This window comes from Falco naumanni, chromosome 8, assembly GCF_017639655.2.
Source record: "Falco naumanni isolate bFalNau1 chromosome 8, bFalNau1.pat, whole genome shotgun sequence".
In the NCBI taxonomy this organism is placed as follows: domain Eukaryota; kingdom Metazoa; phylum Chordata; class Aves; order Falconiformes; family Falconidae; genus Falco; species Falco naumanni.
This window is the reverse complement of record NC_054061.1, coordinates 44,771,100-44,788,930: the sequence shown is the minus strand read 5'-3', so window position 1 is coordinate 44,788,930 and position 17,831 is coordinate 44,771,100. Positions and strand designations below refer to the sequence as shown.

General features: G+C 35.6%; 1 protein-coding gene across 5 annotated transcripts in view; it reads right to left on the bottom strand.

Moving 5' to 3' along the window:
* DYNC1I2 (dynein cytoplasmic 1 intermediate chain 2) overlaps positions 1 to 17,831 on the bottom strand; it is a 32,477-nt gene that overhangs the window by 11,119 nt on the left and 3,527 nt on the right. For 4 of the 5 annotated variants that reach the window (XM_040604188.1, XM_040604187.1, XM_040604190.1 and 1 more), the window contains exons 3-6: positions 17,289 to 17,403; positions 13,892 to 13,982; positions 9,478 to 9,537; positions 8,142 to 8,257 (exon numbers count right to left, since the gene is read on the bottom strand). In XM_040604188.1, the coding sequence (XP_040460122.1) occupies positions 8,142 to 8,257; positions 9,478 to 9,537; positions 13,892 to 13,982; positions 17,289 to 17,403 (382 nt within the window). The remainder of the gene's footprint in view (positions 1 to 8,141; positions 8,258 to 9,477; positions 9,538 to 13,891; positions 13,983 to 17,288; positions 17,404 to 17,831) is intronic. The other variant, XM_040604191.1, reaches the window with a different exon arrangement.

The window sequence follows — 17,831 nt, the reverse complement described above, 5'->3', positions numbered from 1 at the left end:
TTCAGGTTGCTATTCCAAGAGGCAAATTTTGCTAAAGATAATAGCTGGGAGATTACATTTTTTCTGTCATTCTAAATGCAAGTCTCATTACCTGTATCATGTTTGGCAATGAGAACTTTATAGCAAAATGTGTTTTCCCTAATTGCAATGAATAGCATAAAATGTTAATGTTCGCGAATACTGACAAGGTTTACAGCACTTTCTGCATTTCTACATTTTATTCTTTGAATACTGTAAACCAGAAAATAACTTTAAATTACTTGGTGTTGTGGAATATGCATTTCCTGGCCTTTCTTCACCTACTTTCTAGAATAAGCTTCTGAAAAGACTATTTTTATTGGTTAAACAGCTATGTCATCTGTTTATAAGGGAATGGCAGCAGGAGTTTGCTGCATGCCTCATCACAAGTAATGAGACAGTATGCAACAGGGACTAGGCTTGTTTGTTGCAGTCTTCTCCCTGACCCACGTTCAAAGTTATATAACAAAAGTAAAAAAAATAAAAATACACACACACGCACACCAAAAAAAGAAAAGAGGGGGGGAAGGGGGGGTGGTCGAGAGATGGGAACCAGCTGCCAAGCCATGGTCCCAGCAGTGAGGCCAGCTGACTAGATAGCAACAACCAGATGGTACTGCTAGGATTGTCTCTCTGCTATGAGGTGGCAACGGGATGGCACAACATTTTTCTGCCTGACTGCTTCCAATCACGTCTTTCCCCAATGGCAAGCCTGTGCAATTACCAGCACTCCAGGAGGTCTACAGACAAGCCTTTACCCTGCAAACAAAATACAGCTTGTAGGCCCTACCAGCTGCCAAACCACACACATAGTGATAGGTTTAAAGAGGTCTGAAAATCTTTCTAACTCCATAGTATAGGCAATAAAAATATAACTGTACCTGCAGGAAAGAAAGCTTTAAATGACACTGTATAATGCACACAATAATACAAACTCCAACTTAATCAAAATGATAATGACGTATGCCAATCCTACATTACTTGAAATTGAGCGATTTTTACGTTCTGACAAGTTTACAGAACTAGGATAAGTGGCATGAATGATTTCAATATATGCTCATACTTTTGAACCAAATGGTGAAGGTTAAAATCTTTCCTTTCAAGGGCCTCAATCAGCCACAAAGGAAAACAGTAATCACTGTCTTTTCAGCCAGCCCAACCGCATTTGTCAGCCCTTTCTCCGTCAATGCAGCCAGAGCAATCAACCTGCCAAACATTCAGAATGGAAAAACAATCTGAAAATACAGGGTATAATGCACCTGCCAGTGAAAATGGCCATTTCAAGAAAAGCTAGTGATCTCAGTGACCCTGCTGAGGAGGCGGTGGTGCAAAGGGGAAAGAACGCGTAAAAGAATTCTTAGTGATCTCCACTCTCTTGCACATTGACACTTCCTTACAAAGCATGCCAATTACAGCTTTTGTGCTACTTAAAAAAAAATGAAAGCTTTTTTGGCAAAATAATCATGCAGAGAAACAGAAAGACACTGCTCCTTTTTAGATGGATTCACATGTACAGCGGACTAGTAATCTGAAAACTGTATAACTTGTAGCAATTCCAATAAAGAATGGAATGGAAATCTTGATGTCAAATCACTATAGGTGTAAACACTGATTAATTAAAAAATGTAATATGAGTTAACACACATGATTTTGCGAACAACAAATACAGGACCACATATTCACATTACAGCCACTTGGATAAAACCCCTCCTCTTGCATGCCATGCCAATCAATCCTGCAGATTTAAACGATGCCTTCAAATTTAGAAATTTGGTTTTGGGTCACCCTGGATACATTATTCTAGCTTGGGAAGTCCCAAATTAGAAATTTCAGCCCAATCCCCCATTAGTCATACTACACTGATTCTAAGTACCATTTTCAGTGACAGGAGTCAAATTCTTTTCAAATGCAGATGGTCAGCCCCTTAGTGCTAAGTGACCTCCTAATCTACATATTTTATTCAAAAGATCATATAGTTGATTGCTCCTGCCTTTTAATGTTTGAAACATAAATGGCATATATTATACAGCGCTCTAAATTCCTTCATAGTACTTTCACTGCATACAGCCAGCTTATATTACTGCATTTAAATGCAGGATACAGCACTTATTTTAATATTCTCAAAGTATCAGACTTGAAATTGAACATGTCATCTCACTGTGATTTATCTGTAACTACATAAACCTAAAACCTTCCCTCTAAAGAAGAGTCATATGTAAACTTCATCATTAAGGGATCTGGAGAAAAAAAACAACTAAGACCAAATAACACAAAAAAAAAACCACCCACCTATACAAGTTCTTGACCTCATTATTCAAAACTAGGATGCTTTCTCACAGAAGTTTACAAACAGAAAAGGCAGCACGAAGCTTTTGGAAAACAAAAGAGGTAAGAAATTTTTGTCTTAATTACTCCTCGTGTCTCTCCTTTATCTTGAATTTATTTCGTAACAGGCCAGGTGCTGGTATTTGCAAGGAATTGGCATAACAATAATATATTACCCAGCAAATGCTGCAAGATTTGACATACTATTGCTGAAACAGTTCCACATCTACTAAGTCAAGAACCCATGATCCAGTCATGTGTACTGCATTTATTTCAAGTCAGGTACATGAATTTGGAAACCTTAAAGGCACTGCCTCACTTCATCCTCCTTATTCGTTATTGACTGTACCCACTGACATTTTATGCCACTTCAATTGTCAGTACACAAATACAATTTCTCATTTAAATAAAGGCTGCTAAGACATAGAAAAATCGTAAGGCCACAAAGACAGGAAATGGGACTCTATGTCACATCAATGTATGATGAATATTCATTATGATATGCTAAGCAACTAACTCCATGTTCCTTCTGACAGGTGAACAGGGGATCTAACGTTATAAACTGAGCAGTAAGGATTACATAAAAATAGCAGCTACTTTAATAGTGACAAATTTGTCAATGAATGCTAAAAAGTTTTAACGAACCACTTATTTTTTTGCTTTAACATCAAAATTGTGATGTATTTTGCTGAGACAGAAGGAAAAGCAGTACTGTAAATTAGACTGCACCTAGCAATAACACTAGAGTGAAGTTGCTGTTGTCTGTGTAATCTGTTGCTGCAGAGTAGGTTAATCAAAGTTAAATCATCTGTGAAATGGGTGGCTTTTGTTAAGCCAAATGTCTTCATATCACATTTTCCCATCTATATTTCACTGTATATTTAAGGTATGTACAGGATAATATATAAAAGGCCATTTTTCTTTTTAAATTATTAAAATGGAAAAGCACTGCATTCACTGCAACAACATCCAAGAAGCCAATCCTGTACAACAAATTGTTATTACTCAAGTCCAGAATTAAAAGGACAAAAATGCTTAATATTTTCATTCTCTGTCTTGGAGACCCTACCAGGCATTAGTTCCTCAAAGAGTAGAGCTAATTCAGTAATACTGTCTGCAGTTAGTTGTGATTGCACATACACAATATTGTACAGCAGTGCTAAACAAGTATCCTGTTAGCCCAGGAAAAGCCTTAATTGTGACAGCTGAGCAGAAACACATTCCCCTATATGCCGGTCTTCGGATTAGCTACTTCAAGGACTCCATAACACATCTTTACTCAGCATACTGGTGACTAATTTCTTTCCATGTGAATTTGAACAGTATGTTAACAAATCACAAAGGAAGAGATTGAACAGTATAGTGCAGAAGAGTATAGCAAGAAGTAGAGATAAGAAAAAAAAAAATAGCATCAATGATTATAGTACTCTGCGTGGTGACCAACACCGAGTCTGCAGAACATTAAGATACATAGCAGAGTTCACGTCTGAATTGCATCACTGTTGCCGATACTGCTTCTGTTGTCTGCTAGAAAGAAATGAGGTACAAAGAGAACGCAATTTCAAATGTATTTTCAGAGAGTAATCTGAAAATCTGCTGCCTGATACAGCATGCCAAATAGAGACTAAATAACAACCCCAATAACCAGTTGACCACAGTAACTAAAAAACCATGTCCACCAAAATTGGACAATGAGTGAAACAGGGAGCAGTGTTACATATAGCATCACAGCAACTGAGAAATGCATTTAGATAGTAGGAAAAGGGGATGGCAGAACAAGGATGCTAGGGAATGGAGCAGCCTAATCACAGGATGTTATGATGGCAACAAAAGTTATTGAAGTGTAGTAACAGCATAGAGGCATTAATGCTTAGGCTTATTAGTTATAAAGTAAGGGAGAACAGCACTGAGTATGGCACAGCACTTACCAAGCCAAAATAAATTTGATTCCTGAACAAAAAAGACTGCCATCACCACTGTATCACAGAATGACAAAATCCCAAAACTGAGTAACAGAATGTGCTAAGAGAACAAGAAAAGAAAAAACCTGGGCATATTTTCTCTGTTGTATTGCTCTGAACAATGAACCATTTCATTATTTCATTTCTTTTACATAATAAATAGAGAACAGAAGGGTTAGAAGACTACAGCTATTGAAAAGTCTGGAGGAAAAAACCCAAGAATATGTATGTGTCAAGGCCGGGGGGAGTACTGAAGACAGATATGTGTCAGTATTTTCATCAAAGCAAGAAGTTTGAAAGCACAAGACTGCCACCCTGACACCACTTCGTACTGCATCTCTTTGCTACATCCTTAGGCTTTTGTATGGGACCTCAAGGAAAGAACAGCTGTGGGTTACACCCATCATACAAAAAGTACGTAAAACAAGTATTGCAGTTTTACCTTCTAAGTCTACTTTGGATATCGGCACCTTATTATAAGAACTGTGAAACACATTTATTAACTTCAATTAATAGGGAAATTTAATATTCCATACTGTTCAGAATACACTGAATGACTTCCTGTGGCAAAAGTCTTAGCACTCTAAAAATGACTCAATCTCTAATCAGAACAAAACCGATTTCTACGAGACCCTGACTCTATTGTTTTACAATATTACAAAAAGAATCCATCTGCCTAAGACAAGCAGTTTCTCAAATACTTGCAGGTCATTAGTACTGCAGTAAAAAAAAAAAAAAAAAAAAAGGAAGTTGTGAGAACTGCTGTAAATGCCTCCATCTCCTAAGGAATCTGTCACATTTCAAATTTAAGAGCTGAGCATAGCCTAAGAAAAAGACAAGGCCTATCTACTACTTTGGATACAACACTTCAAAGGGGTGGGGGTGAAGATACGTAAAAAAGTCATACAATTCCAGCAGTGATACTTTTTGTCTTAACATAAAGAGGCTATATTGCGATTAGCACTGAGGTCACATTCTAGCTCTAGCATCTAGGGCTGCATCATTCTTTCATTACAAATGGAGACAACCACTGGCTCTTCAGTTACAGCCAAGAAGCTTGTATCTGCAAGACAGGGTGAGGGGAGTTACTTCATATTTGAATATTGACTAGAATGGTGCAACATGTCCGCACTATACGAAAGCCTGAACATATAAACTTAAGTCTACCTCACTCCTCTATGGAATTTTCCTGGTTTGGATTTCTCAACTACTGAATGCAGTCTTTTCTATCAACTTCTGATATAAGTGACCTTTGCATTTTAAAACCAACAGTGTTCAGGTAAAAGGTACACGATTTAAATTCAACTGTTTGTTATTCTGAATCCAAAATCAGCATCTCCAAAGGCCAACTTTAAGTTGAGGATATGAAATCTCCCCTACATAACTCACTCTGTGTTGCCATAATTGTTTCCATGACAATTAGGAACTGTTTTAGTTTAAAACTAGTTTACTCCTACCTCCTATCTGTTCCATAAAACAGAGTGGTTGTAGTTTGAATGTTTCCCAATTCAGCTTACAATAAATGTAACCACAAACCATTGTGGCATACAAGTGGAACAAAGATAACTGTATTTTTAGTTTGGTGTTTTATTGTGATGAGGTGTGCGTCTGTCCCCCAAATGAGCACAATTCAACCTACAGCACAAGTGGACCTAAACCTGCAGAATGACTGCACAGCATATCTAATAAAACTGCTTCTATTTTCCTTTGTTCAAAAGCACAGCTCCGACAGCCTTATAAAATGTCAAGTTACAATAATTAAGAAAGGTTCAGTCCATTTTACAAGAAAGGCACACTGGATCTAACCTAGCTGAGACGCAACTTGTTGCTATACAAGGGAATTACTGAAGATTATTTGCATGTGTAAATTCAGTTGCAAGCTCAACTTTCAAGTGTACTTGGTAAGATTATCTTTAGTTTACAGTATACTCACTAAAATAAATCAAAACCACAACTCAGATTGTAAGAATAAGAATGAGATAAATTATATTCTAATTTTATCTAATTGCACTCTGTGAAAATTCAGCATATTGCTTTTGTCAATTGTTTTAAAGACTTCAAAATTTTCTTCCCAGAATCAAAATCTCCCACCTAGCGACTCCTTTCTTTTTGAAGGAAGCATAATTTTTTTTTTAAACCTACGTCCTATTTCAGATGTCACCATAAACTGTGAACATGGAACTTAATTACGAATGTGTTTAGGTACTCTTTAAAGACCCCCAACACTGAAATGATGAAAAAGCATCTGTGACTTCTGTGAAGTACACATATATAAAATAAATGGCATGGGCCTTCAAGAAAACAGTATTTTTAGGGTGGAATAGATCAGGAGACAACATCTGTATTGAGAGCTTTCTGGTAAATGCAGAAATACATACAGATGACCCATCTTAACAACTCCACTATAGTAAACCTGAACGTGAAACTAAGATCATACAATCGCAGGCAATTTCCACTGACAGCAGGCAGTAGAAGTAAAACTCTTTAAGCACATGAACTACAAATTAACTCTTCAGATTCCATGAACCTGACAGAGAGCAGGAAAAAAACCTGAGGGATTAGAAAACTGAAAAGGGCACTGGAGAAATGAAAGCAGGAAAATCCCAAATGCCTGTCTGTGCAGGGATATAGATAAAATGAAGGAGGGAGCAACAGTCAAAGAAAAAGCATATCCTCTGTTATTCTGGATTACTGAATAATGAAGTTTGAAAGATCTGGTTTGTGTTCTGAAGACACACAGGTCCCTTATACTGGATATCCAAAGATACGAAGGGAAGAAACTTCTCAACACAATTATTGCAATTTACTTCCTTTCTTATCCCTCCCCATTTGAACTCATTCACAGTCCTTTGCATCTAATTAAACTTGCCAAAGTGACTTCAAGACTTCAGGCAAGAGTGGCATACTGATGTAGATTAGAGCAACAACGCTGCATCGTTTGTAATACACTTCACACTCTATATCATTTGTATTACACTTTCAGGAAATTATACAGTTTCTAGAAACACCAGCATAAGGTTTCAGTTGAGTATTCCCTTTTTGTTTTAAAAAGTGTTTTTATTTCCTTGCATAACCACCCAAAAGTTCACATACCAAAGAGCAGGAAAATGCAAAACTATGAATGTAGAATTCAGTCCTAAATTTTTTAGCAAAGACACATACTCAGTCAGTCTTATTAAATAACTACGAGATTTTGTTGTACAATGCAAATAGGTCAGGATCAGTATTTTCATTTGGAGCTAAATTCAAGCGTTTCAACATCAAAAAGCAAATTCATTAACCAACTGTTTTCTTTGGAAAAAATTCTTTCCCAAAAAGCAAACAAGTCATAACTGAAAGAAAGCATAGGTTCAATTGCTGAGAACAGAAACTGCACAGGTTAATAAGGAAATTAGTTCCTTCTATTATACTCAATGTAAAAGCTCCAGGTACAAAACCTCAGATTCTTAAGAAGGGCTGGGGAGTAACTGCTAAGTTTTTTGTAAGGATACACAGCCTTCAAGTAATTTGTGTGTGGATTCTTAAGTGTCATAAATGCAATATATATCCCACTTTTATCAGTTGTCAGCTAATTAAGCAACTCTATGTCTAATCTGAATGTTTACTAGGAGTAAGAAAATACCATGTATTAGTAATAAGAGTAATGTTAAACGAGATGCAGAATCACAGTAACATGAATTTAATAATAGAATTTATATCAATTAGCTCAATTACCTCACATATCAACTTTCATTTACCTCATTACGTTTCAAGGTGCTGGTTCTAAATGAGACAGTCAGCACTATTATAATAAAAGAAAAGAAAAATAACTTTCGTAGTAAGAAGTTAATCATTCACCTTCCTTTGGCTGAGTCATAACAGGTGTTTGTGTCTCCTTTGTATATGTAACAATTTCTCGAGGAGGAAAGTCAACTTGTGTAATTTTGGCCATTCCGAGTTTAACAGGTCCACGTCTAAATAAAATTAATAGACAAGTCAGAAAAAACACTTAGCTTTATGAATTACTTCACATTTTGCCTAGAACAATACCCAAGTCATCATGTCACAGCACTGCTTAGTCAAATTTAAATCCAGTAAAAACTTTACTCTGAAGAAGTCATGTGATTATGACTAATATTTTGTTATCATTATTATCCAAAATCAGCAGCTATTTATACATTTGCAACAAAAAGAAAGATGTGGAAATATATATAAATATCTGGATTATAAGGTATAATTTTCAAGTTTTCTCTTTGTGGTTGACAAGAGTACTGCTACATATATGACACATCCTTATTTTCAATGGAACAGATCTGCTCACGAGAGTCTCGTTTGTAAGCACAGTTCTATGATTTTAAAGTTTAAGAACAGCTTAGTTATTCAGCACGAAAAAGCATGTCCTAGCCCTTTTAACTTTGCTGCCCTTTTTTGTCTACCTCTGAGATACTACTGAGAATGCAGAACTGCAAGTCTAACCTGAAACCCACACATCATCAAGTGATTTATCCATAACACATTACTCCAGAATACAATACTGAAAATCTCTGAGCTTTCTGACCTTAGCTTACAGAAGATCCTATAAACGCAGATATAGCCAGTATCAAACTACAATGTATAAAGTACTTCCAAAAACCACACGTTCATTCAGCCATTGCAGCTTCCTATAAAGAGCTAATTTTAGTATGTACTATAGTAGTATTACAATGAACCAATTAATTTTCTTTTTATTATCCACCCCACTCCTAAGATAAAAGCAAAAGAAAAAGAGTAACCCCCTTTGAAAGGTTTTGGTGGGCTGAATCATAATTCTTTTAGCATGATATGGGTTTTAGTACATGCTTACAATGAGCTACAGCTTTTATAAACATTCACAAGAAAAGATAGGGGTCACTTTTAAAATACAGTTATTCTAAGCTTTTTATTTTAAATAAATGACTTTTTAAAGTTTATATTTTGTCAAAGACGCTCAAAGAGAAACATGAATAGGTACGTTTTGTTACTAGACATAAGCATCTTATGTACATTGTAAAATTTCCTATTGCAAGCAAACCGCACTAAGTCTAGGGATAGTGAATTTCTGTTACTTACAGAACAGTTTCTTAACAACAACTTGAAGTCTTCATGAAAAAATAAGCTCTTATACTTATTATCCATAAGTACATGAAAGAGGGAATATAAGAAATCTATGCAATACCCCAGATCGGAATCAGAGTGAAGCTGAAGAACTGATGGATCAGTATCCCAATGCAGCGTCCTGATACCCCAGGTTGAACAATCATGCAGCATTAGCAAAAAAGGCCAGAGATTAGTGAAGCAAATACACACTATGAAATGCTAGAGTTACAGTAAGCTTATAGTTATTTCATTGTTCACAAGAAACAAAGCAATGTAACATCAGTTAAGGGAAATTCAGCAAACATTCAGTGCAATAATACATGCAGTAAATACAAAAGTTAAAAAGCGAACACAGAATTCAGAGCTATTAGAAAAGAATTAAACTATTTTAAAGATTGAAAGTTGAAGATCTGCAAACAAATGTAACCTTTATGAGAGGCAAATAAAAATATTTTAAATACTGACAAGAACCATTAAAAACTTCAAATCCCTTTTAAAATCAGTTCAGATTTGTTCATGTCATATGAAGACAGATTTGTTAATGTAATGCAATCTTGCCCAGAGCAGTAAATACGTGGAGGAAACTGTCATATTGGTAAAGGAAATGAGTCAACACATAAGCCTTTTGGTAGCAGGGCAAAAATGCATTTCCACTGGGATACAGAACTGCTAGAGTTTCCAAGACGTGACACTGCAGTAATTATGGGTTAAGCACTGCCTTGGGCTTGTAAGTGTCATCTGATTTAGAGCAAAGTCCATTTAAGATATTTAAATCTCTCAGAAATAGTGGGCTTCATATTAATAACACGTTTCAAAGTCATGTGGAATAATGAGCAGAAAAGATCCATTCCAAGTTTCTTCTGTATCAGAAGAAATATGGAGGGGGAAATAAATCTTCCCTCTCCTTTGATTTTTAGCCTTCACCCCTTCCCCACAAGTTTTCATTTAGTCTTAGGCAGAATTTTAACACAAGCTTGTAAGAGGGATTAACAGAAGAGCATGCATGTTTTTTCTGAAGTTCTTAGGTGCTATTATTTTTGGGTTTAAAATCATACTTTATAACACATTAAAAAAATAAGGAATATGTAATATTTACTATAAGTCAATAAAAGGTAATTTTACACTTCTATCCCATACACGGTAATGTTCTTATAAACCAGGTGCAGAATTTCTAAAGGTAAAGTTGATCTCAAAAATGTACAGGCAATGCCAAAAAAGCTCATAAATACAGGTGTGTCATGCACTACCTTGTTCTTGTAGAAAGTATGCTTCAGAAGAACCATTAATTATAGTTTAATTAAGAATTACAAATCCACTGTATTCATATTTAGAAAATCATTCTACAAACTGCTATCGCATCCACAACAGTAGAGCAACACCTAACCCTCTAAAACCTTTCCATATCTTTTCCTTATCAGAAAACAGCATTTTACCATAAAGTTAATTACTTTGAGTGTACTTATTCTTTAGGTCTCTGCTATTTTTCTTGACCAAATAAATTTAAGCTTGGAGTTTAATTTGGTGCCTGAGACTTCAAGCTGGGTATCGCTCATATGTTGTTCAATCATCCATTAAAAAAAAAGAAAAAGAAAGGCAACACCCAAATCACCACCACCTCTACCTTCATGTTGTTCTGCAAAGGATGACTTATCTACAGATCCAAATGCTGCATTACCACACCACCTGTCAAACATTTTCTCAACTTCTTCAATACACTTGAGACAAACTTGGAGAAAAGGGCTACAAATTTAAGAGGCTCCAAGTTTTGTGCCTGCTTAAAACCTAGCTCTTACTGAGGTAGCTTTCCTGCTTTCAAAGCATTCTTTTAACTTTCAACAGTTGCTTCAGTGGTACCAGGGATAGTGTGCCTTTCAAAATCGTTCAAATCAACAAGCAGTACAGCATATACAGTTAAATGTTTCTCAGAGATGTTATTTTAGAATAAACGTAAGATTCTGAGATAAAATGTACCTATTATATGTGTACCAAAATGATGTAAAATACTGTTCCTTTTGCTTTCCAGGTATTTGTCATGCCTTAAGTTAAATTAATTTATATACAAGCTTCAACGAATATAAGTTCCTATTCTTCTACGCATGCCCAAACTTCTCTGTATCCAAGCATATTCCTAAAACTTCCTATAACTCTAAAAAGTATTTTTGGTATTTAAACTAATTCTATGAAGCATCCACATAACCAAAATCAACTGTATTAATTTCCAGTCTTGTATCTATACCTTTAACTGAGGAAAAGGAAGAAAGAACAGTATCAAACTGGGAACAAAAAATCTGTACTGATGAAAATAAAGACAGGCGGAAGTAACAGCAGGAACACAGTCTGAACTCTGCTCTAATTACTAAATAAGTAAAGTTACCAGCAAGATTCAGCATCACAGAGGAGAAACGACTAAGCTAACAGAGCAGACAGTCTGTATATTTGCAGCATCACTAGAGAACAAATAGCCACAGATGGGAAAAAAAAAAAAAAAAAAAAAAAGAAAAGAGAGAGACCTGAAACAATATGCTAATATGAAAGGGTTTGTTTTAAGATTTTCAAGCATACTGGTGGAACAACCTGGGCTTTCTAAAACATCTCATTTATATTAAAGACACCTGTGAAATGCCAGGTATAATGCTAAGGGGATATCACACAGTCCAACTTTTGCCATTAACTTTCAGGTTCAAGTATATATGTACATTAGGAATGCTGTACAAACTTGTACTACTGGGAGAAGAGAAGAATGTTAGCCACTGGCTGGAGAATAAGCAAGGGAGACTCTTAACAGTGACTCTATCGCCTTCAATTTAGCTATACATTCATACCTCCACATGTTCAAGACCACAATCTTTTTATGCTTCCACATCTGAGGAATTGTCAAGAGACAGACGTGGTTTTAAAGTTTACAGACACAGGAAGCTATAGAGGCTTAGGATACCAGTTTTCTCAAGGCTTCCTAAGAAAGTGTATGCATAGAACATTATGTTACTGTGTCCTAGGAACATACAATTGGAGAGCACAGTACACCTGAGGCAGATAAATTCCATATGCAACATGACTTTCAATTACAGATATGTGGCCTACAGACATAGTTTCATATTAAATTTAAATTATATATGAATGGAAATAAATTATTTTTTAAAAAGTCATCAACAAATAATTTCCTTTTTCTTCTAGACAGTGAATTGAAATATACGATAACAATTTAATAAGCAATAATCACAGATTTAAAATAACATAAAACTTGCTTGTTACTCAGTTAACGAACAATTACATTGGTTCTTTATTAACATGACAGGTGAACTTCAATTGTGTAATGAATAAACTATGCACAAGATAGGGCACTGTTAAAAAAAAAGAAAGAAAAAGAAAAAGAAAGTTTGGGTTCACTGCCTGATGTCTTCTCTGTTTTAACTTAATGGTTGCTACTTAGAAATAGGTACCTTGCAACCTTTGGTCAGGTCATTAAGTCACTGATTTATTTTCAGATTAAGGTTCTATATAGTTATGCATGCGTAATCCACATGCATACAAGACATTACTACAGTCTTTTTAAAAGATGTTTCAGAGAGGTGCAAGTATACACTCTTTCTCCAGAACAACTACTCATGTAAGCACAAAAGTACTGATAACTGCTTTAGTTACTGTGCTCTAACTAAACTTCATCCATAATGCATACTCAGTAAATTGTAGCTGCGTGAACTTAATTTGCCAAGAAAATGTACATTACCAATACTGATATGCAAATACTGCTCTTATTTGCAGACTGTACATGGGAAACGGCAGAAATACCCTTTGGAAGTAGTGTTTCCCACCTATCACCCATATATTGCCATTTGGAATACCTAGTTTAACAGAAATATTTATCTGACTCTTTTTAAAGCAGCATTTCTCCAACTGCCATGCACACACAAAAAAGACAAAATAGATGTGGCAAGTACTAGAACTGAAAAAACAACCCCAACAACCTGTGGCTGTACTAACATGGCCAAATGAAAGACGCTGAGTGAAATAATGAGAAATACTGTTCTAAGTAACGAAAAGCATAAAATTAGAAGCAATGCAGTTTGTAGACAGTATCTTCTCTTAGGCCAACTATATAGAGGAGGAAAAGGAGACAGCCTATCATCCATACACACCCTCCTTTAGAAGAGGCTAGGAAGAGCGCCGAAGTTGGATTTTTCCAGTTCTCTATTGTCCTGAGACATTCATGCTTACAAGAACATTACCACAAGACATTCAGAATAATTTTATTTTAAATTTGCAAGTTTAAACAACTCTACGTTCGTGTTGGCAATTTCAAATTAGGAAGCGTAGTTGCATTTTGAATTTTAAAGTAAAATACTTCTGTAAAACAATCACTGTTCACAGATTAAGTAACACTGTAACTTCATATTATTATATTATAATTAAGTAATTACCTTGATTTCTTCTAAAGCTTAATTATTCAGAATACAAGTATTAAGCAAAGGATTATGACAAGGAAAGTGACATACCTAGATCCAACGGCGCCATCACCAGAGTCCTGGCTTCCAGCCTCACTTGGTGTACTCACAGATTTGGAAGATGGAGAGGTAGGAGGAGGGACTAAATAGTGAAACAGACAGGTATCCGCTGTTACTACTCGCAGAGGTTGCACAGCTTAGGATGTTTTCAAATGAATTTAACATGAAGTATTAAAAAAAAAGCAATGGCAAACAAAAAATACATGGATGAAAATGAACAGTAGAAAGAGAGGGGAAAAGACAATGTTAACAAATCATGCTGGACTTCCATGCAATTGTTTGGCATTTATGCATCTAGAGTGTAAAAAAAAAAAAAAAAAAAAAAAGACATGGAGGGAAAGACGTTTAAGAAAAATGAATTGAAAATATATTTTTAAACTGAACTTCTGACAAACGATGGCATCAATTTTCAAAGGGTAATTTCCACTAAATCATGTTGCTTAAACTTAAAAGGAAGACAGTGGTTAATGTAGCTTTGACATCAGTTTTTCTTAAAAATTAGACACTGAATGTATTTAACAGGCAATTTTGTTTCAAAATATATAAACACCAAAGCATGGACCAAAAAAGTGGCTTTGTCGTACAGCATACTGTTATTTTTGTTCTAGCTGGAATCAAATCAATATAAACCCTGCATAGTACAACAAAGTTTCTAGTGTTGGGTTTTGGGGGATTTTCATGTTTTCTTTCATTTTACTTGACAAAGTCTAGTACTGTTGTATTGAAACTTCCTTTGAAGTCAGTTCATTTTCAACATGTAGATGACGACTGCAATCAAAGAGCAACATGCTTCTTGGAACTGATACATAATAGTGAATGATATCATGCAATCTGATACACACATGAAGTTATTTCAGTATTTCTTTCAACTTTTCTTTTTCAAAATCGTTAAACTAATTATTTAATGAAACTTAGGCTTATGCTTAAGAATCAGGGGGGTTTTGAAGGCCCTTATAATATTATTACAAGCAATACATAAAACATTCATAGAACACATTCATTCCTTAGCAATCCTTAAGTCAACCGAACACAAGTTACAAATATAAATTGGTATCCATTCTGTCAGGGGTCAGACAAGGAAAAGTTCTGAATTTAGAGCTGCAATGTTCCTACAGAATTCCCACAATCACAAGCATACTGTAAATTCTGAAGAATGTTCCCATCCAGTCCCAAAACGGACATGGCTCTGGCTGCCAAAAATTCCACCCTAAATTTACAAAAATCACAGTGAATTCTTCAATTTAATAAAAATTCATTCCTCCCACAGGAAGAGATTTTCATATAGATCTAGAGTTATATCTCAGATTCATACATGCACACACACAGATTTTATATTTTATTTAAATATGGGTATATATAAGAGCACATATATGTATTCTTCAGCTTATCATTATTATCTACTGAATAATCTATACTAAAGGAAATGTCCATAGGCCTTTATTCCTACATTATTTTTATGCGTTATCAGAAAAGATGAGATTTTAACGTCACCCTTTCTTAACCGAATAGGTGACACGAGAAACGTGTTGCTGCTGTTGACAAGTCGGGCAGCTCCAGCGAGCAGCCAGCCGGCCAAGGGACCCCAGGAGCTCCGGTTTGATGCTACAACGCCCTCTTGTGGGGCAAACTGCCTTCAACAGAGTCTTCCCATTAGCGAGGTGGGAAAGACCAGGAGTCTTACGAAAAGACCATGCGAATTTCCACCAGCCCCAGCACAGAATGAAACTATAATACCTTCCTGGAAGTCATTTCGGTTCACTAACGTATGGCTTCTTATATAACGAGTATGGTAGGTATCAAAAGTGTACTCGCATCGATAAGGTCCCTTCTCCCATAAGAGCTCCCTCTCTCTGGCAGTTTACAGGAATTGCCTTAGGGATTTTTAGTACGATTTCCTGTGAATTAATCTAATCTCAAACTATCCACTATACAACAATGCGAGCTCAATCTATCTGCACACCAAGCTGGTCAGCTGTGAGCGAGCTTCAGTTCAGGAATAAGATCACTGTAGTATCACAGTTTGCCAGTACCCAGTCAGCAGAGCCAGCCTGTGCCTCAGGCACAGAACTGTCAGTAGGGCATTTTAGCTCGATTTAGGATACAGATTAGATCTAGATATCTTGAAAAGGAACAGAATTAATTCCCCGTGAATCTGTGTACGTTGAAGGGTGTGGTTAAATAGATGCCTAAGAATTAAACAACACTTGCAGGGGTGTGACTCAGTGTCAGCACCTCAAAGAGCTTTCAACAAACAGCTACTCAAAGTCTATTTTTTTAAAAAAATAAATAATCAACAACCACTACCATACGCATTTCAGCAAGTCTCATCAGCTGCCTTAGTAAAACCTCACACAAGAAAGTGTTCGACTATTAGTCTGCCAAACAAAGTTTCTACTAGATGAGAACTGGTAACTTAAGTGCTGTGCACTAGTGCCAAAATAACCCAAATGCAGGCTCTAGTCTGTGCGAACAGTTCAAATTACTAAAAATGACTGCTGTGGCTGTTGGAATGGGAACAGCTATAATGCTGTTTATTCCACATTCACTTTTGAACACTTGAGGACTATGCAAAAGCAATTATGAAGACAGAATCACAGATGAGCATATACATAAATTATTTTATTTGCAAACCAGTTGCAATTGACCTTCAACACTGAGTCAAACTGAAAAATAAGTTTTAAACCCCTTTGATTTCAGAGCTAGAGACAAAAAGCAGAGTTGAATTACCACTCTTCACTTTCATCTTCCAGAAAGATGTGGCTAGGTAAAGGCAAAAAGCAACAACCAATACGCTAACCCATCCAAGAATGGCATTAATCATCATTCTTGATAGTTAAATTTTATTCTTAGCTTTGCTATTATTCCATCAAAGTCAGCCAGGTATTTGAGATAAGGAAAATTGGGGTGTAAAAGACACAGGAAACAAACCAACTGCACAAAAATGTCGGAATTAAAATTTGGCATTATGAAAAAGAGAAAGGAATAAAATAAAGAAGAATAATGTGCAGGGAAAACAGGAGAAAAAAGAAAAAAATACATTATATTTATATATTTTAACTAAAATATTCTAAATAATCCACTAAGTTTAAAACCTATCTTTGACAGAAGTGAATGTAATTACACATTAGTAACGTGTACTGAAGCACATCACTTGACATTTAAAAGAGATCATGCAGGAGAAAACAGTGCAAAACCATGTACACATCACAAAATACCGGCCAGAGAATTTTCATGCTAGCTATATAAATACCACAGTCCTAAAAAAAAAAAAACAAACTGACCAACCACCCCAAAAAAAAAAATATTCCAAGAAATCCAAAACCGTGCCCACAAAAAAAAAAAACAAACCCAAACAAAAAAACTCCCAAACTAGTATTAACAATCCTACCAACAGGAGACTCGGGTGTCAACCCCATGCTCTGAAGTAATGCCTCAGCTTCTCTTCTCTTCTTTTCAAGATCAGATTCTTCTTGCACAGGAAGAACTTCTTTCTTCTGATCAGTCTAAAAATAATTCCATACTCAAGTTACAGCATTCAACAGGTATTAAAAACAGTTTCATTTATTTTTTTTGAGATCTCATAGGGGTTTTTTTATGCTACTGAAACCTATCATCATACAAGTTAGATATTTGACTCTAGTAATTCTGATGGTCCTTTCTGTAGATAAAGCAATCAGCAGACAAGAATCACAAAATTTTGTAGCTTTGGTACTGTCTTTAAAAGACATAAACATGCAAAAATTGTCTTCTCATTTGCCAAAATGACTGCCACTTTATAAGATCAAGAATACCTTTTTTACACTAATGCTAAGCACTGTAAAATGCAAGGACTTAAAAACACATATTATGTATCTGTGTATAAAAGTATTTTATTGTTCCAATTTTGAAGTGACAATAACTGTCAGAGAAAACACTCTAGAGTTAGAATGAC